The following is a 22,163-nucleotide window of genomic DNA, read 5'->3' as shown; positions in this document are numbered from 1 at the left end:
GACTAGCTACTCTTGTTCGCTGTATTTAGGGATGAAGGATCAAGATGTTGCACAACAAGATACTATAGCATTGTACATCAAACACAGTCTACACCCTTCACAGAAATGCATCAACATCATACAGTTCATCATAAGCTTTAGGCATTTTAGTACAATTTTACAAAAATTAGGATTCTTACCTTTTGCACATGTGACAATGCAACATATCTTTCTGGAAGTCTTGGAGGCACAGTTTTTCACAGAAAGGACAAGGTAAGTTGTCTTGCTGTTGGTAACAACTGTCACATACCAAACAATTATGGTGCCACTGACAACTTGTTCGTGTGCCACACTCAGCACATACTCTACAGTTCTAGAGATCACAAGAATTTAGTAGTTAATTATTGTATTTCACAATGTGATAGAACTGCCATTAACTGACATTTTCCTGTTTTGAATTAAATTAAATTAAATTTCCATCCTTGATAATACTAAGAAATTATTCAGGATCTGATAATAGAACACGAAGAGCCTGTACGACAGCAAGAAGAGTTTCCTTGCACTATTCCCTGACTTGAAAGGAGTATTTCTTACGAGATCAAACTTTTTTATTCATCTTATGACTGCCACAAACTGGCTATGAAATTACATACATCTCATACACAGGGACTTTCCTTGTTATGCTGAAATCGTGTTTTTATTATTACTTACACTTACTCACAAAGTTACTGATAAAACAACAAATTCAAGCTGCCCTCCTCAAATGCAAAGGAACCCTTGAGCTGCAAAACTGCTGTTCTGGTAAGCAAGAAGTAGTTGAATATTAAGAGCCTTCAAGTATAGATTGCATATACTATTGCATAGATTTTAGTTTACATTTTAGTTTACATGGGATCATGAGAGCCGCTGTCATTTAGTGAAGGTTATCCACTCCACCTGGATCCTACGCTTCTCTTTCCCCTGTGGGGGTTGACTCACTGTCCTACACAGGCTGCTTCATCCACAGCACTGACAGCTACCCTCACAGAGCAGCTGTAGAGCCACATGATTAAATACACATGGGATTCCTTCAGAAATTACAAGTTATGTTACACGGCAACAGCAGTCCGCAATACACCTAGAACAGCATAATGTGGGTAACAAAATTTGGGTCCCTATAATGACAAGGAATTATTCTGAAACCTTTCAACTTACTTTACATTTCCAACCATTTGTTGGTACAGCGTCCATAACTGGTTGTAGACAGAAAGTATGGTAGCCTTTGTCACATGTATCGCACACCAGCATCTTGTTGTCTTCCCCAGAATGTCTAAGAAAAGTAACAAGTGGTTAAAAAAATTATTTAAACAATCCATAACAAAAGATCTATTTAATGAAAAGTCTAAACAGGAAGACACATAGCTGAGCACATGAAAATACATGAATATCACTTACAAATAGCTCCAATGATAATGCCCTCAAATTCCTATTTAAGTATGAATGAAGATCACCACGCTTACTTTAACAACTGCTGAGCCTGTGCCACCATTCTAGAAATCGGCCCACTTTCATTTACACACGTGTAGGCAGATTTAATGGCCTTTCTGTACTGAAATCAGTTCAAAATCTGAAATATGTGATTTATTTCTTTCTGAAAAGAACATGAAATTGTACTTGTTCCTATAAACAGTCTGACTGTATGTTTTCCAAAGGAAAAAAACAAGCCATCACCTCTGACTACCAGAGCTCCTATAATGTCAACCAATATGACTGCAAGAGCAAAACAAGCATTAAGAGATTTCAATTTTCCTACAGTGATGTATTACAGAGCTCCACCACAAATTTCAGTGATAAAATAAATTTGCAGAGAATAAAACAATAGTTTGGTAATCTCTAAAGGCACTGTGTTCTGCCCTAGTTTAAATAAATTAATTCAATAAATAAGCATGCGACAAGATTTGCCTTGATAAAGCTTCACAATATATGGCATTACACATACTAGATACTACTTCATTACCTGGGAGACCTGATATTTTAAAAAACAATAAATGCTCTCTCTTTGCATGGAGGTATGTTTAAAATGCTATTCTTTAACACTGGCATAAAACTTCCATACTCCATAAAGTAATAGGTGTGAAAACATCACATTTTCTTCTACTTTTCCACTAGAGAGGTTTGTTAGCTAATACTGTAATTACCCAGTACAACATTTTTAGGGATATTTTTTAGAATGTGCTTCACTATTGCAACTTCATTGCTGGCATTTGCTATCAGCTGCGTGTGATCAGTTAACAATCTTCTTTAAGTGGGTGAATCTCAATGCTAGCAAATACTGAGTGTTCTGCTTGGAAAACAGCAAAGCACTGACTGATCAGGTACATGAGGCAGTAGTGAAGTGGCTTTTTTCCTTCATACTGTCTCAGCTGATCTGACTAAAGCTGAACAAAACTCTTATTTCTTTTCTAGTAAGCACTTTAAAAAAACAAAGCCAAGCAAGCAAAAGGACCCTGCAGCGCCCATCAGATTAAGTTATGTAAGAACAAGCATACAAGCGGTCAGAGTTTTCTAAGTGAACCCTTATGATATCGCAACAATTATGTTTCATTGTCTCAGTACTTGTCTGGTGTAACAATTCAATCATGGTCACTCATGTCACTTTTTTTCTTTGCTCAACTAAGCCATGTTTTTGTTTTCATAATGACTCATTAAGTGCCTCTGAAAGATATTATGAAATAGAAGAGAGGGCCTAATGCAGGGGACCTACCCAGTTTGTGGTACACGCACAGCTGAAATGTCAGCTGAGTAAGAGCACAGGTTCCCAGACTGTAAAGGCACTACAGTAAACTAATTTGTTAATTTGGTAAATTTGAGAAAAATCCTCCTGTATAAAAGGAGGAAAAAGTCAGAAGGTTTTGGTGCTCTCCAGAACCTGCCAAGATAATGGCAACTCTGGGGGTATAATCCACAGGAGTTTCAGCTTAGCTTTTTTAGAAGAAAATTCCCAACACAAGAGTTTGTTCAGCTACTTAATAGAGTATCACAACAGATGTATCTGGGCAAATAATCTAAGCTTTTTGGAAAAAAGAACAGTTAATATAATAGATGTTTTAAAATCACAGCACATAAATCTCACACTGTCCTCCTCCACGTCCTTTAAGTCCCACTTACTTGCAGTTCTGGCACACTTTGCAATCAGGACACTGCCAACCTGCTCTTTTTAAAGGTGTAACTTGTATGTCCAGGCACATCCCATGGTAGTGCTGGCCACAGGTAGTACAAAAAAGTTGATCTAAGAGGTCTCCAGGGCTGTCACACACTGCACAATTTGCTTCTTCCTTTGCTACAAAGAAATTATTTTTTAAATTATTATTTTGTTCAAAATTATGAACAATTCAATGAACCCAACGAAGCCAAGAAATTCTTTAGTAGTTCTTATGCATATACAACTTGATCATTCTATGAAATTCAAATTTAATTAATATACTTAATAACTACTCCTTTAATTTGGTTTTCTGATATACTCAACTAATCTTCTCGTAACAAAAGTACATTCATTTTAAACCTTACTAAAGTCTTACCAAAGGAAACAGTTTTATTCTCCTCAAGATAAAACTGAGAGCTTTAGGACCAACTCTCCTTTGGAACAGGTACAAAATAAAGCTCCTAACAGATCTAAACCTATTATTTAGCTGAAGTGTTTGCAATATGGTTGCCTAACTTGAGTTAGGACAAGTAAGCAAGCCTATCAATTTGAACTAAAACCTGACGGAAGACAAGTCTTATGAGTAAACCCTTCCCATGTTCTGTCATTAAAAAAAAGAAAAATACTAACTTTGCTGTGCACCACTGTCAGTCTTTAAAAACAGAGGAATATGAACTTCCATCTTTCTCATACCTGAACATACGTGAACTCTTGGGTACATGAACTTGGAAAACAGGTCTAAACAAATGCACTCTTAAGCTGATCCTGACACAGATAAGTTTCCATAAAACCTGGTACTAATTGTGTCATTTGAATACAGTGTACTTACATCTTTCAGGAGCCTGATCAATATGGTCTGGACAAAGGAGGGACAAGTTACTGAAATCCTGAAATGTGCCTGCTCCAGCAGCACAGGGGTAATGGTACATCTGGGTACATTTCTCTTCACAGCATTTGATAGTGGCTCCAAGGTGCTTACAATATGCACATCGCTGAAAAACAAACATAACAAATTGTTCAAAAACTATTTTTTTCTTGTCATTTTTCAGCTAGATCTGTTCCCCAGCTTCATTTAACAGACAAACAACTCGGCCAGTAGAAGAGAGTGAATGCTGAGGAGAAGGAAGCTAGTGGACTGTGTCTTTCAGTGGCACCCCCATATCTTTCCAACTTAAAATGTTTAAGGAAACCCACTCTAAATTCACCCCAATGGCCGAGATTCTTCTTGTCACAGAAAAACTTGAGCTATGCCGTCAGTAGAGGCTTGGAGACTTATTCTGAGTAATAAAGGCAGACCACACTATGCTGTCAATAGGTTATAACTAAAAACCACCTAGCTCTGTAAGTTGTAATGTAAAACTGTAGACACTGTAATCAAAAATGCAAATGGAAATGAAGTATCATGTTCTATTGAAAATCTTACTGACGTTATACAATTCTCTCTGGGATGATGATGCATTACATAACCTAGCACTTTCTTCTCATCTCTCCATTCAAGGCTACACAAATATCACCACGGAACTTTGAGAAGTCATAAATAAGCATGATTATTATTAGAGACCATAGTCACATTTGTAAAGAAATAATTTCTCAGAAAGAGCTACCCAATAACCTTCCAGTTCTCCAGTCAAGAGGGAACAGATTCTATCAGTCTGCTTGTAAAGTATCACCCACACCTTTCCGATTCAGTTAATCAGTCTTTTTTCTTTCTTGGATTCATTACAGTCCCTGAAGCACTGTAACATGCTTTTGTACTTTTTCACCAAGGCAACAATACTTTTCAAGGCTAGAGCACAGCACCGTAAGATGTGGAATAAACTTAAGAAAAAACAGGTCAGTAGCTCACAGGAAGGCATACATAACATACAGCAACAACTGAGCTTGGGGACTCTCATTTTTCGTAATAAAAATATAACACTAACACTGTCATGTTTGATTACTAGCTCAAGTGTCAAGTAACATCCAAATATGAACATAAACCAAATCAAAGAAAAGTTACATACGGCATCTCCTTAATTCTTAGAATATGGGCAATATTTATTACCATAATTCTTCTCTGTTTCAAAGCCTGGCATGAAATTAGGCATGAAATAGTGCTACTACAATTCTACAGATATCAAAACCAGCCCATACGAAAATACAAATCACAAAGCTGGCCGTGTTAACAGCTACATTGATATTCTTGAAACCAGATGAAATTAATGTCTTCAGCAAAATATCTGCCTGCACCACAACTCATGGACAAGAGAAAGAAAAAATATTAGTTTATGCTAAACACAACTGCAGTGTAAAAAGATAAAATGCTTCAGCACAGAAATTAAAACAGGTCACTAAGGACAGCTACTGCCACGTTTCTGTGCTACAATGCTAAGTCTACTCTTCAGAGCTGCAGGACATCTCACCTCTACCCATGTCTCTAACACCTACTAACAGTATGGAAAAGGTGTATTCTGTTACTTTACCAGCCAAAATGCAGAGAAGAGGAGGGGGGACAAGATAAGCAAACAATAACATGGAGTTCCTGAAGCAGGTAAAGAAGGTACTAAACGTAATGACAGTTAAGGACTGCCAACAAAGCCAAAGTCATGCAAGAAACTCATTTTAGGAAACAACACATTCAGTAAACACTTGCTGAGAATGCTGTAGAACGTAAATCCTGAACTTTGATGTGAAATCATGAAAATACAGCCCAAAGCCTCCACCTTCATGAACTGCAGCTGCACTTTAAACAGCATAAAACCCACTGCACTATTTTGTACTTGACACTCCTACAGCCAATTGAGATGCCCAGATTACAGCTAAGGCCCAACTCTTACAGACAGGCCACACATTTTTCAAAGGTATTACTCACTAAGAAACAGTAGGAATGGGAACCTGAGAGGAGCTAAGGTCCAAAACGTGTCTCTCAAGAAAGTATTCAACAGAGACTTTGTTGGAACCCATAATAAACCCTTAAGAATTATCTAATCAGGAAAGAAAATTATGAAGAACTTCAAGCACTCAAAGAATCCAACATTTACCAGAAGCTGGGAATAATGGATTAAACAGCAATGTAAATGGCGTTTTTAAACATCACATCTGTTTTTCAAAACCACTAATCAAAAATTATACATAACAAATGTAAAATCAGAATACACCTTTTCCCAAATGCTATATGACTAAATGATGAAATTATTAGAAATGAGCAAACTACAGGATTACTGCAAAGCCTTGAAAAATGCTGATGTTGATTTAAGGAACCACGTAAAGATGCTGGAAGAAAAATGGAAGCCCAAATTATGTTTAATTGAACCCTTTAAACCCATCTGCTAAACTGCACTGGCAATGAAAAGCATTTGGCAGCTAAGTAAAATACACACTTTAAAAACAATGTGGTATATATCATCTGAAGCAAATAAAAAGCACAGAATATCAACATTTGCTGAATTTATAAGAGAGATAAAGCAGTCTGAAGAAACAAATGCCCAAAGGGATTTTTCTGGCAACAGCTGTTGATGAGAAGGGTTACTTTTCCAGCAGTAGAAGCCAACACTTCTCTGAAACCAGGCCACATCCTATGACCCCAAAAAACAACTATGCAGCTATTATGACTAACTAACCTTCATGAAGAAAGTAAGGATATGAACACTGAAGTATATTAATTAAAAAAAAAATAAAAATCAAAAGCTCTGCTAAACAAATCCAAATACTACTTTACTACTCTATTGCTAAAATATGGCACCAGTACAGTAGGGGGTGGAAGTAAGGAATAAATCACATTGCCAGTAAAATGCCAAGTCTCTTTACCACACTGTATGAGGACAGTAACAGAGACGGAGACAGTACGGAGTCTTCAATTTCATTAGCACGGGCAGAAAATAAGGCGTTATGTGAAGGGGGTGGAAGCTGAATCTGAGTATTCAAAGGGTAGGTATAGGAAAATGGCAAGCTGTCAAAGCAAGCCGAACACTGTTTTGTTCATGGGTCACGTAATTTTACAGTCCTGTTCTACAGAAAAAAAACTTTACAAGGCGTCAGAAAACTAGAGAGATAGTTCATTACTTATTCACAGTACATTCAACAAAATAAACGTCACTAAAGCAGTGTCAGCAGACTATTTTCCTACTCAAAAAGTCCTTCATTGGTTACCGACTGTTTTCTTCAGCAAGCTCCTAGTACACTCACCCATGACAAGAAAGCTCTGAACACATCCATACTTCTGCTACTTCTTACTATCGTAATTTTCATGATTTAAAACTGTCCACACCTCCTTCTACTTGGTCTTTTTCACCTTTTTCATCCGATTTTTTTCATACAGACAGAAAAGCATCTCATTGTTAAAAGCAAATAGCTATACGTTCTTTCAAATTTCATTTTGAAATTCCCTTTATTCACTAATCCCATTGGATCAAATATAACACTGTTATACAAATACAGTGAAAGATGAAGAACTACGTGAATTAACAGAAAACGTAAGAAAACCTGATCAATCACTTTCTCTTCTAGTTGTATGGGAGTACATCCTCTGTGCCCTTAGCATTACTTCATAGTACTACTGTCTCAGCAACTGGACAAGTAGCAACCCTTCAGAGGCAGACATTAAAGAAGGGCTGAAATAGGGACTTTGAATAAATACTTAGTTGCAACCTGATCAGTGCAGTAAAGTTAAATGTTAGGTATTGCAAAATGTTTTTTAAGCAAAATGACAAAAGGTTTTCACTGATTATGAACTTACTTAGCTTTAAAGAGGTCAGCCAACAAACCCTATGATAACAAAAAGTAATTTTAATTTTATGATAGTGTAACCAAAAATGCACACAAGCCATCTGTCCTTAGTTAAACAATTTAATGTATTACTGGTAAGAACAAATTTCAGACTGTTTAGCTACTGAAAACTGCTACCATACAAACCTATAACTAAGGAGAACTGGACCTTAACATCCTGTCATTAACGAGACTGCAAAGAAACTTTAGTATAAACAGTGACTAATGAAATATGTTTTCTGGTAGTTCTCATAATTTTCATTGATTGCTCCATCATCTAGAAAAAGCTTTATATTGCTTATAGACACTAATCACCATTACCACCTCTAATGTCAAATACACTGTTTTAAGTACCATAAAGCATTTAAGAGCACAATGCAGTAAGGTGGCAACATAAAAAGAATTAATGGCTTTCAACTGAACTACTGATTAGAAAAGGTACTAAGTAACATGCATTTTCAGGAGTACTGGAAATTTTTTAAGTACTTCTGATTTTTTAATTTTGTATTAAGCAATCAATTAATTTTGTATTACTTTATAACAAGCAAGTCAATCAGACATCAGTTATTTTTGTTCCTCAATCCTTAACACATACAAAAATTGAAGAAATTAAAATGCCAATTTCTCTAACAATAATTTAAAACTATAATGTTCTTAACAGAGACAGCATGTATTAAAACTTCACTACAGTGTATCCTTCATGCTCTGAGTACTCTGAAGTAACCTTAAAAAAAAAAAATTTAAAAATCACAATTGTAGAAACAAACTATCAAGTTTTGCTTCTAAAACTGTATCAAAAAACATGGACAACCAGAAGAGATGCAATTTGGCCAAGCTCAACACATGACTGAGAAAGACTGTCTTCTAATGCAGAATTCTTGACTAGATACTCCTAGGTACTAGATACTGTCTGTAACCTGCCCAGTTATCTATACAGAAATAAGGAACAAAGGTAAGAAGATACAAATGTTAATAACTAACACCACTACCAGTGACTCAATACACGTAATCAAGGCAGAAAGCGAAAGTCCCTTCAAGTGTGGAGATTTCAGGCTCTCTACAAGTCTCAACTTTGTTCCTCCTTCCCACCAGTTGCCTCCTTTTCTCACCTTTATAAAAAATTACATTAAATAAATGGTGTTGATATCAAGGCATCTAAAGATTGGGACAACAAAGCATTCATGTTTTGCAGGAGTGTTTTTCGTAACAGTTGTGATAGGTTAATAACCTGTAAGAAGCAAGCTTGCTAAGGGAGATAGAATTTTTTATTTGAAACCTGAAATAGGCAGAGGAAAACATGCAAACCTTATGGTGCACAAATCCTTCCTCATATTATCTGAAATGTTCCCAAACCCTTGTCTGTTCAGAAGCTCCACAGAACGGTTTGTGTGCCTCGAAGCTGTATTCTCCTCATCATTTATATAAGCTAGTGGAATAACTGCATGCATATGATTTCCTCCACAGACTCTGCCTTTGCTGCTTTTTTCACACTTTGATGAGGAAAAGCATTTTTTTTATTCACCTTCTCACTTTCTACCAGATTTAGGATAATGTAAATGTTTTGAGTGAGTCTAAGCTTTCTCACAGCTAACAAACAACTATTCCCTTAATTCTCATCTAATATCCACCGTGACAGAAGGGCACACACGAGCATGTTGTTTAGTTAGCATGTCAACAATGAGAACGTCAATAATGTTTAATGTAATTTAAATTGTGATTATTAGGCTTCAGCATCAGCAACTTCAGGACAAACAAGGCAAGAACAGAAATCGTCAGCTTTGGTTTAAGACTGCTTTTTGGCAGGCTCAGAAAACAGACTATTGTGCCAGTTCCATTTGATTCATGCTGGGAAGGTCTTAAGAAGTACATGTAGACATTTCTTTTTGTTGGCAGAGCACAGTCTGAGCCACAAATTGTTGGAGGCTTATAAAAAAAAAATAATTGGGGAAACATTGCTACATGCTTGTTGTTTAGTGATCTTCTCTAGGCATCTGTTACTGGTCACTGTGGAAGATACTGGGATGAAGTCAACTTTCTGTCTAATCCAGCACAGCTTCTATGTTCCTAAATCACATATAAGGATTCTGAAGTGGTTTAAGCATTCTATAGGCTGTCTATGCTACAGATTCTCTGTAGCTACAGCTAGGCTGGCATAATTACATCTGCAAAGCCATTTAATAGAAACTCAGTGAAAGGAAAATTTACTGCTGGTACAGTCACACTGTACTTCCAAACGACCCAAGGCTTGTGACAAGGACATTCAAACTTCAGGCTCTAAATTTTGTGTCTATATATGAGCCAAGTGTTTAAGCTCCCATTACACTTAGCAGAGACTTAGTCATTTTATGGAATTTACTTCATCGCAATTCAGTTGACCAAACAGTGGGTGTCCATTTTCAGGCTCCATTGACAATACCGTCCAGATCTCCATTGCTTATAATTGGAATTTAAACACAGCTCATAGGTAGACACGTCCACAGGGAGGTCTAAATTTAGATGACAGTCTTGAGCTGAAGCCTGCCTAAAACATGTTGCCAGAAGTTCTCTATTGGTAACACAGCTAAGTCCACACCAAAGGTATTGTCAGCGTGGCACTATCAGTGAAGGGATATGAATGGGTACTACTTACAAAGATTCACATATAAATTCTGTTCGATTCATGTAAGTTTTCTGAATGATAAAAAGTTGGGCTAAAGCTTCACATAACACATGCCTAAATTCTCTTAAATACTTTCGGAACACTTAGTCAAAACTTCCCAGCCATTTCTGAGAAAAGTCAGTAAGAAAAACATTCTGCTCATCTTAAATATAACCTCACTCACAGGCCTTGCAATTTGGCAGGAATTTTAGTGTGGGGGATGCAACTTTTGCCCTTACCCTGCAGATCTATGCAGATGTGACCAAGCTTGGGAAAACTATTTTTTTTAAATGTAAAACACTTCCAAAAGTTTGTCAGTGAAAAATCACAGAAAAATCTACTCTCATTGATCATGACCGATCCTCTCCAATTTCTAGCACTGATTGGACTACATGTACCTCCTGCAAAGATTGCTTCAGTCTGACAAAGATTAGAGAGAGGAAGTCTGTAATAAATACTCTAAGCCTAAGCACAATAAGCCACTGGAATGGAAAGCAGACATCCCCAAGGCTCTTGGTAACTACTGTCACTTAAATCGTCTGGGGAATGAAAGTATCCAGTACACCAGCAGACGGACAAGTATGGGTCAAAGAGACAAAAGGGACAAACTACACTGTGTGAATGAGTCTGATGAGACTGGGAGGAGAAACCATGGATGGAGATGAAAGCTGAGAAGGGGCAGGGATGAGACTTCAAGGGCCAGTTAACTAAAACTGGGCACTAAAATTGGATGAAGAGCTGAGGGAACTGATGTGCTAAGACAGAAGAAATGGTGAAGGGACAAATCTCAAAAGGAACCCAGGGAAAGGGAATAGAAACGTTAAGGAGAGGGGATACAGGAGGAACAAGGAAGAGTGGAAGCGTCTGAAAAATCAACTTGAACAAAAATTCACAAGTCTGAGGCAACTGCAATTGGATGACGACTGCAAGAAGGAAAAGTACGCTGTCCTCTGACTCCAAGTGCTACGCAGCTATTGCTTTGCCAGCTCAAATAGCAGAGGTCTGTATGTAGCCATAAAGGTTTTAAACACGCAGTTTTCCTTTTTTTCCCTAATGCAAGGAAATTATATAGTCAGACAATTACAAGGCTACACACACCCACAGAGACACAGATAAAGGAACGGACACACATATGCACAACTATAACTATGTATGTACATTAAAACACAAAGAAGATTGTACACCAAACATGGATTTAGTGCATAAAATAGACCTCTTAAAAGGAGTCTCTGCATTAAAGAAACCTGTTACTTGTAGGCCTGTGCTTAGTTTGGGGAGGGGAAAAATGTATGTATTGAAAAAAGTTGTGGACTTCTTGTGAGAGAAAAAAAAAAAATATCACTTAGTTATAGCAACTGAATGATGACCTGCAAAACAGTCCTAGTTTCACTTCTTTCATAGAGCTCCTTTATGATACTGGGCAGGGCACTAAGTAAAATTTTTCTTAAGGTTTTTTTAGTCCTTAACCTTACTGTTAAAAGCTTGGGGTTTTTTTTGCCCTAAAAATAGTCTTGATTTCTACACAGATTGTGCACTCACAACTCCAACAGAGTGAAGAAAGAACTGCAATATCAGCGCAACTTTTTAAGTAAGTCTGAGTATTTTTGAAACTCTTCCAATCTGCCATCCAAATGAGCAGGTATTTTAAAGTAAAAAAACAAAAAAGAAAAAAAGAAAAAATTCAACTTCTCTTGGGGAAAATGGAGCCTAAGATGCATAAAAAAGCCACATAGATCTGCTATTTTGAAAAATTTATAGACAAGTTATTCACATGTTTATTATAGTAGAAACATCATAGAAAAACTCATGCGGAAATGAGTAATTCTTTCCTTTCAGCAGTATTTGAATAGTCTACATACCTACACATTGAACAAGGATGAAAAAATGTAACATTGAAGAGGTTTGCACTGACAGCAATGTCCATTCTATGGACTGAACTGGGCACTAAGCTGTTCTGCATGTGATCATACAATTAAAGACTGCATAATCAGGCATACACACAAAGGATATTAATTGTGTGCAAAGGTTATTAATTGTGCGCAGACAACCTGTCTTCTGGCATGCCCTAACTTTGTGTGCTTGATTTTATAGTCTTAATAATGCATTCTTTTAACAAAGATTTTGTAGATATATTAACTCAGTTTAACAGAAAGTTAAAGTCAGCAAAAGTCACTACATACACTCAATGATACACCTAATTTACAAGGTAATAGTAGGGATGGCATGACAAGGAACTCTGGATTATGTACAGACATAAAAAAATACAAGAATTTCCTGCTTTTAATACCTTCCTCATTAGTGAGCACCTCCTTAGTATTCCTTCCCCACTGACTGCAATCAGTACCTTATTGTTCATAATTCTTATTTCCTTGGCTGTTCCTAAATTGCACTCTCCAAATGGCACAGAGTCATCGTAAACAAAATCCTACATCTTCAGTTCACTAATTTTTGTAAATTGAGCTCAAATAAAGCAATTAGATGGCATACTTTGAAACTACCAGCTTGAAACATTAATATAATTTCTTTTCTAATAAAAGCTTCACATGCTTTATCTGGCTGGGGCTTTTAGGTTTTTTTTCAATTTGACTAAATTAGTCATTTACACATATTTCTCCCATTCCTCCTCCCAAAACATGGTATCCCCAAACATTACGTAATCCTTTTTTAAATTCACTAGCTACTGAAATAAACAAATAAGCCCCTTATCTTTCCATCTTATTCCATCACTGACATTCCTTGGGCAAGCATCATGAAGTGTGACATCTTGACCTAGAATTTTAAATCCTGAAATTGCTGGTCAAATATTTAGCAGGTAATTCAATTGTTGTTCTGGGGTTCAGGGAGGGGAGGATAAGAAGGGGCTGTTTGTTTCGTTTTGCGGCATGCTGCCTCAGTAGCTTGTGAAGAAAAAAGCTGCCAAATTTTGTAATGAATTCCACAGAACATTAAGTCTGATGCTTAGCAGAAGCCATAACTGTTAAGTAAATGATATCCTTTTGATGAATACCCTTATTTGAAAACAACATTGATTCTTCTAACCCTTTAGCAGTGTCCCAAAACAGATGTGCTCAACTGCAAATTCTGTTTGCTTTCAGGTTTACGAAGTGTGATGACATTTTTACAATCATGCATGAGCCCTTTTACCCAGGAGTAAAATAAAACACAATAATTCTTCACCATCTGTTTGTTAATTTTGCATTCATTTAACTTTGCATTTTAAACTAATAATCATTTTCTTATAACATAGTTTGTTCCATTGGTAGAAATTACAGCTGTTCAATTAAAAAAAGAATGGTTTATAACAGTATACAGTCTTCCTCTAAATACTTCCATTGCTCTTAATTATACAGATATTAGTGCCATCAAATGGAAAAAACTGCCAGGAAATAGTGTTATGCTTTATATGTCACAGATTCCCTTAGTAAATGTACATATTTACTTCTGTTCTGGCACCAATTCCCACCTGGTCTCTTTTACATTAAAATTCCTTTTCTCCACTACAAGATTCTGTGTAGTTTTTCATGTTGCTATGTATAACAGGCTTCTCACACTCCTGAAGGAGTATGGCACAGTTAGACAAAGCTTCTGTTTCATATGTAGCAAACAGAAAATACGTCAAACAAAGCACACTCCTATTTCTTCGTAATGCTTTTCCTTAATCTCTAATGACAGGCAAAGGAGGTTTTGCTATTTTTATTCTTACCTGGTTACCGCTAAACTAGGACTAGAATAATGTCCTAAAAGCTCTTTCTCACAATGTTTACAATAAAATGGGGAAATCCCATTCCTTTTTCTAAAGTAAAACTGTATTGAAATAACATGAATAATGCATCAGAACTAGGGAAGGGGAAATAATTTGGTTCAACAAAAGACATGGGCCTGGAGAAAGAGCACAAGCCAGCCTGAGATTCTGAGAGTTGTATTTTCGATTCCGTGTTACACTATGGACAGCGCATTTCCCTGCTGCTCCACACAGACCAGGCTGTAAATCCACAGCAAAGTTACAAGCCCTAAACATAGACTGTCCACACTAACACAGTGGGAAGTCTGCTTCACTGTGGTTCCTAGGCTTAATAATCATAATCATCTACAAATAAACTCTTCAACAGACACAGGCTGCTCAGCTAATTCATGTGAGTGGTCCAGTAGTATTAAGAGAGACTGTTCAGATGGCTAAAACAATCAAGATTCAATCACTGTTTTCTAAAACCAATTTTTTCTGATGGCATGGAAATCTTAGCATCAGATGATCATCCTAATTCTGTGGTAGTGTTAAGATAACAATGCTGTCACAGTGCTAGGATGCATACTTTACTAGAAACACCCATAAGGCAAGAGATGGTTTACCACAAAATGGATTTATTTCAATTAAAGGAGTTCAGCAAAGGCTGAAAAACACTGAACTGGTGCATAAGGCTGTAACAGTGCACACGCCTACAGAAATGAACTTCCAGAACTACCAAATAACAACAGGCTCACATAAAATTAAGAGTGGAAGTACAACCATACCCTACTGTGACGCTCAGCTTCTAGTCTTACCAGAACCTTGAGTATTCTGACCTTTTAGTTTCTCAGATGAGTGAGCACTGCTGCCAGGTCCGACCTTTACTGGGGGATTTATCCATCACAATATTTTATGTCTGACAGAAAGCAAACATTCTGGAAGTGCCCAAGGCACATTCTGATGTGATGGATGCAGAACGGTAACAGTCTTCCCAACAATTCACCATCTATTTCAAGTTACTCTCATTAAAAACGCTCACCTGATATGACATTTGGAAAACGTGAAACTCTTACCTATTTAACGTATCAAATCCATTTGCATTTTGGAAGATCAGCATTTTCCTTACAAAGCTCAAAGAATGGTGATAGCAACTGAACTGTCTTCTCGTATTATTTCTCTAAAAGTCTCTATTCGCCTTTAAAGGTTTATGATTTGTCAACACATCTCCCTGGAAGTACCATACAAATAACACCTAATAAAGCCATAACAACCTGCAATAATTGGAAGGAAAAAAATATACCAGTATTTGCTTGGATATTTGACAGGAGTTTTAGATCCAGATTCACTACTTACTCTGCAGAATCTGCCACTCTTCCCAGTTCTTTACAAGGCAACGTCATACAGAAGCAGAGTGGGGGAAAATTTTTTAAACAGAAGGAAATGTTACTTTATGAATTAAAAATTGGAAGGGAGAAGGCTAGATGTGGAAATACCTGCAGTGTTATTAAAAAAAAAACCAACTGTCTAGATTGCAGATTGAAAACATGTATTCTCACTGTATCTGAAGAGAGACCATATCACAGCAATACATGTAGGGTGTACCAAGTTTTTCCAACGTTAGATGCTCCAGGAGGCAAATAGTTTTTTATTTATTTCATGACAGCTACTTTTCCCCCCAAATGTACTGAACAGGAACATGACATCTTTGAAGGAATACATTAATATCACTGAAGAAAAAACACACTGGTAAAAAAAGCTTAAGCTGATTTGAGAACATGCCACTTCATCAGTTCTTCAATTAATATTATTTAATTGGATTCTTATTATTTAATATTAATCATGACTATGACTCATGGAACACCTACAAGTTCATTAGTGGCAGCAGACCTATCATTGTCTGCCTGCATTTTATTCCCAGGTCAGATCTGCAGAATGGAGAGGACAATTATGTAAAAGAAAATAAACAATATTAATTCTTTCTCATAAAGAGATGACTATCAATAGTAGCCTAGATCATTAGAAAAAAGAGCTTTAATGCAAGTAATGTCTGTCCTTATCACTGAGTCTTTTATGCACTTGCACATAAAGGGCAGTTGGTCCACATTTGTGAAGATTATCTCTCATGCGTGATTTGTTCCATGTTATTAAAAAAACACTCAAGGACACCTGCATTAATGGCACGACTTCATACTGATGCCTGCAATATTTATGCTCAATCTGCAACTCTGGGACAGAACTTACACTAATGGAAGTCAATAACAAAATCTTTAGGGAGTTCAAAACTATTTTTTGCTAATGGTTTGATTTTCAAGCTGCTGAGTAGACCAATCTCAAGAAGCAGTTCTTGGGCTGCTGCTTAAAAGCAAACTGATGCCAACAGACTAATATGAGTACTCCTGAGTTTTAAATTAAAATGTTTGTATGATTTTTTGAGGATGGGTGAAAACCCCAAATGAAAACCCATAATATAATTTATATTAGCAGGAAAAATATTACTCAGACTCTTTTGATTGGAGTAATCAAAACCACTTTATAATTCTAATTTTATTAAAGAGTCTGAACTTCAAAGTTTTTGTTAAAAAAAAAAAAAAAAGCATGTAACCCACCATCCATGAAAAATTTAAAAGACATTAGTAAATAAAATACTATTTAAAAGGGAAACTGCTACAAAACCAAGATAAGTCAATTGTCTAACACTAACCAAACAATGCTACAGCTCAAAAAATATACCTATAACTTGTCCCATAGGGGTATTTTTTCCTTTTATTTTATTTTTATGTGCTATCTATTAAAGAGTAAGCTTCTGAAGGCAAGGAAGATGCCTTTTTATTTCTATAATGCTCAAAGCATAATGAGAACCCGTCCTTGACTAAAACTAACCAATATTAACTACAAAAGACTGATTAATCTTTTTTCATAAATGTAGCCACCACACAAAGGCAAAATTAGACCCTTAAGCACTAACATTAAAAAAAAGCAACAGATCAATCCACATTAGCTATGGAAAAGACTGAATATAAAATATTTAAATACGAACCAGCCACGAGTGAGGCGGCAGTAAGGTAGGAAAATGAGGGTTGCATTCAAATACCTACAGAAGTGAGGAGATAAGTGGTACTCCTACACTTCCTTGTGTAAGTTTCTATGGGCTTACTGTTGACATGCTTGTTAAGAGATGGGTATGGTTTCCTGCCTTTTTTTTAATATATACAGACCTCCAGTCTTCTTACCTGCTGAAATTGGGATAATAATTTAAATAAATTTGTAAATATTTTCATAGATTTTTAAAAGAACATTTTGTTATTTACTTGTCCCACATTTAAAATTTGGGGGCATTCTATTGTCATTTTCTTTCTTTTGTAGACCTTGAAGGACTATGCTACTGCTGCTGAGCATAGAAAGACAGGAGAAAGGGGGGGCCCAAAGCATCCGTATTCTCATGTTCTACGACAAAACACCAAAACAGGTCAGTCCCACCAGCAAACTGAAGCGCTAGCTGAGGAAGAAGGTACAATCTTGGTTTAAGAGACAGTGCAATTTTCCTTTAGTGGGCTTTCATTGCCCTTCAGAGATTGGGTTCTCCCTGTTTTTAACACATAAGCCCCCAAAATAACTTAGTATAGATAGATTATAAAACCTTGAAATGAAATGCCCAGCAACAGAGTGCCACCTCAACGTGAACTAGTATGTCCCTGCCTTAATGCTCAGAGTAACATTTAAGAAAGGGGGGAGGTGGGGGGAAGAAAAAAGAAAATAGAGAATTTCTTTGGGCGTATTATGAAAAGTGTTTTCTACTCAAGTCATGCAAAAAGGAAGAAAAGGTCTTTGTGAAATACACTTCACCAGTTTGGAACACACACTAAACAATTTCACTTCAGAGCTTTCAGTAAATTATTTCACTGAATGTTACTGAATAAAGGAAACCTGCACTGGAAATTCCTTCAGGAACATAGGCCCTTTCATGTTTCTCAGCTAGGCTTTTCGGCTTTCATTTCTGGGCTATTGCTGCTTCCCTCTCAGTCTCTCTCTGTGGCCCTAGTCCACTCTGTCTGTTTCCTACACCTCACAGACTGCCCTTAGCATCTGCAATGCCGATTGCCTATTCAGCATCAAAACCCTCTCAGAAATGTCTTTGTAGCAACAATTTCTCTCCCCTGATTCTAGTACCCACCTATTTGACATCTAGAGTTCAAGAAAGGTGCATTTTTCAAAGCATTCTTCTTGAAAAAACCCACAGACTGAAAACTCTTAAGGCTGACTCTGCTCTCCGACTTCAGTGCCAAGGGAGCGCTTACAGGGTGAGCTCCCACAGAACAGCCTCCTGGCACCACTGCAGTGGGAGAGAAAAAGGAATGGGTGAGGCTGAAAAATCAAACACTCTACTTTAGATGAAGCTGTATGAACCATCTTAGGGAAAGATGTCTTATGCTGCCTAAGTAATCCAAGTCTTTTCCCTCCTCATTTGCTACTGTGTTCCACAAACGCAGTTATTACGGGAAGATAATTTTTCTAGAAATGACATTGTGCTTCTGTTCGGGTCTGCAAAATTGCAGGGGGAACTGGGCAATGAAGTCAGAGAAATTGTATTAATGCACTGGAAAAAACTGACAGTTTACACAAAGTCCTCTCTTACTCTGAATAAGTTTATTACCTAAACCTAAAATGTATGTATTAGAATACATGCACCAGTCATTGTCCCTTTGCAACAGCTGGCAGGGGTTAACCTCTACCACTTATTTCTTACGGACCAAAGAAGGAACAAGACACAGTTTCACTCTAATCAGTGAGTTATAATGTGCACTGACAATACTACTTGCTGTGCAGACAAATTCACAGTGGTTTTTTTTCATATACTTTGAAACAAAAAGGTAGGGATACAAACACAGCTGTTATTTCACAGAAGGGTCAGGATGAAGCAAATCAAAAGAAAAATCTCAAAAAAAAAAAAAGTTTAAAAATTTATTTTCTTCTGCTTCATCTGAAGACAAATGCTCCTCCAAACTAGTTCATAAATTAATGCCTGCCTTCCTCTTGTAAATAGACTCAACATGTTGAAGACAATAAAAAATTAACTATAGCTAAATTGGTCTCACATTATCATGTGCTCCTTTTTCTAGTCAACAGGTCAGAATCATGATGATAACAGGTTATAAAGCAAAGAACTACTATAAAGGCTGAAAGTCACGTTAAAGTACTTGCACTTATTAAGAATCAAACTCCCAAAACAAGTACCCAGAAAAAGCTCTAAAATCAAACGCTTTGCCAACATTTGGTATATTGATACTCTACTGTATATTAGCACATGAACAGGACAGTGTGTTTTATGTCTCTAAAGAAAGGAACATTTTCTGTTTCTTGAAATGCTAATTTTAAAAAATGCTAAATCAGGGATGTGTCACATAACCTTGAAATAAGTATTTCTTCACATTTATAATAGACTTTTCCACTCATAAAAACTCCAAAGACCTTAACATGCTGAAGCACAGTACTAGCTTTATTGGAATGTTAACAATAAATATGTTAAATAATGGAAAAAATAAGTGAAAAATTATGTATTTCTTTAAAATTAAATTTTGGTTAGGCACAAATTCAGATAGCCTAATAATTATCAGGTTATTTCAGAAACAAGTTTAATACTGTACCTTTTTATCCCCTTATTTTTTTCATTGCCTGGCTGACTTGAAAAGTTACTTAATGATAAGAGCATATTTCACATCAGATGGTACAAATCTGAAATATTAATCCATCTAACAACTGGTGGGGAAAGAAAAAACAGATCAGCTATTCATTCAGCAAATCTCAATCAGACTATCACAATCAACACTTATAAACAATCTCTCTTTCAGTAACGTATGCAGGCTTACTCAAGTATCAAAGTATTCATGAGTGAGCAACAATTATATCAGAAACACTAGTAAAACAAATAAGTTTTCTTTCTCACTAAATGGAAAATTCAAAATTAAAATCTATTTCAGACTCTTTCTTTCATCAGAAGTGTTTAGACTTTACATTAGCCACATTTCTTCCACATTCTACTGCCTCTCACTTTATGATCATACTATTCAGACACACCACTCTATTTCAAAGCAATCCTTTCCAACTTTTAAATACATCACTGAAGATCCACATCCAAGTGTGGAGTCCCACACTTAGATTAGATCCCAAGGTATCCATACTTCATGTGCCAAAATAACGTACAAAAACGTATTAGAAGCAGAGAAGGGTAAAGTTCTTGATTCACATCTACCCAGTTTTAACTATTAATTCATTTTCTTAAATACCAGCAGGGATATAGAAAAATGTATGTTATTTTGTAATAGAAAATGTGGTCTAGGAGACAACTGAGGAAGCTGAAAACTGTCTTTTGAGAGCTGAGTCCTAAACTCAGTTTTAAAGATGGTGTGTTTTGACAGGGAACAAAATTCTTTGTCTGTTAGAACTGTAATTTAGTTTTTTCTGTTCCGTGTTTCACTGCAGAAGAAAAAATAGAATGCACAAAATCCCACTGGATAATTTGAAACAAACAAACAAAAAAAATCACAAAAATTTGGCAAAAATGACTATAGGTTTAAAAACAACTACTAGGCAAAAAGCTAGTTGTTGGGGGTTTTTTGCATGAAGTATATTAAATTACGCTTTATTTGCTTTGGCTCCTAGAGTCAGATTATAGGTGAGAAGAAAACAGGAAAGGGTGAATTTTTCAATAATCCTAGTAATTTCAAATTATAACCTTCTTCCTTCTTCTTACCTGCTTATTCTCACTTCTTCCCTATGACTGGTTCCTCTATTTTGCTGTATGCTTTTCAAAGCAGCTACTACAGGACAATGACTTCAAATGAACAAGAGTACGTCGTGGTAAAGCTTATTTTGGTTCAAACGAAAGAATACTTTAATCGTTGTTCATGTGACAGTTATTTAAGAGAATTAAGTTGTAAATCTTACTAAGCAGGCAAATATCTGTTCTCAAACTGCTGGACCTGCAAAAAACTGAATGCACATACAGGTCCCATGGCAGCTCTTGAACGTGAACAGATTTACCAAAGCTGTACTGACATCATTTATCGTGTACAAAGGTGTTCCAGAAGAATTACATGTAGTAATCCAAACCCGACTATGATAATTTTAAGATACCACAGCTGCTTTGCAGAACTTGGAAAATAGTTATAAAATAATTGACTTAACGTTTCTGATGTCATTAACAAGCTGTAAGTACAGTCTGATTCACATTCTCCAAGACACAAATGATCTGGCTTTAGATGACCAAAATCCCAACCGTTCTGGAACAGACTAATTCATGGATGATAATTTACAGTGTTAAAATGTTTCCAAAGCTGTATCCTTAGTCACTATGTCTTTCCTTGAAGTACAAAGCTTGTCATCATAGGCAGGGAAATGGCTACAAACCTCTAGAGAAACTCCAAAATAACAAGAGGGAAATTCATTGAAAACTGAAATACCTCATGGCCCCCACAGCCAAACTGTTACAGAATTTCTAAAACATACTAGGAACTGAATAAAACTACTAAACTGACCAAAACCATATGGAAGTGTCTTCTTGATGAGTCTTCTCCAGTCTTTCTCTAGCACTTTCTGTGCTAGAGTTCTCTATGAGACAGCAACCCATAAAAAAAGTAGAAATGTTATTTTGGAAGAATACTTCCTGCAGTACTTCCTTCCTCAGTTGCAAGACAAAAGCAAATACAGGAAAAAAACCCCCACTCTGTAAGATAAAATCAGAAGCCACTCCAATAGGGCAGCCAGGTAGTCACTCCCAAGCTGCAGTGAAGGAAGATGAAGAGAAGCCAAGTGCCTTCTGCGTGCAAAAGTACCATAAAAAAAACCCCAAGAGTTGGGAGAGGAACTTCTGAATACCAGAGCTGCTCATTTAGTATCACGTT

General features: G+C 36.5%; 1 protein-coding gene across 13 annotated transcripts in view; it reads right to left on the bottom strand.

Moving 5' to 3' along the window:
* Positions 1-22,163, bottom strand: part of KMT2C (lysine methyltransferase 2C) — a 201,238-nt gene that overhangs the window by 91,634 nt on the left and 87,441 nt on the right. For all 13 annotated transcript variants that reach the window (XM_030008068.2, XM_041122094.1, XM_041122098.1 and 10 more), the window contains 4 exons: positions 3,990-4,152; positions 3,127-3,298; positions 1,174-1,288; positions 180-352 (listed from right to left, as the gene is read on the bottom strand). In XM_030008068.2, coding sequence (XP_029863928.1) covers positions 180-352; positions 1,174-1,288; positions 3,127-3,298; positions 3,990-4,152 — 623 coding nt within the window. The remainder of the gene's footprint in view (positions 1-179; positions 353-1,173; positions 1,289-3,126; positions 3,299-3,989; positions 4,153-22,163) is intronic.

The sequence above is a fragment of the Aquila chrysaetos genome, chromosome 3, assembly GCF_900496995.4.
Source record: "Aquila chrysaetos chrysaetos chromosome 3, bAquChr1.4, whole genome shotgun sequence".
Lineage (NCBI taxonomy): Eukaryota > Metazoa > Chordata > Aves > Accipitriformes > Accipitridae > Aquila > Aquila chrysaetos.
This window is presented reverse-complemented; position numbering and strand designations above follow the sequence as displayed.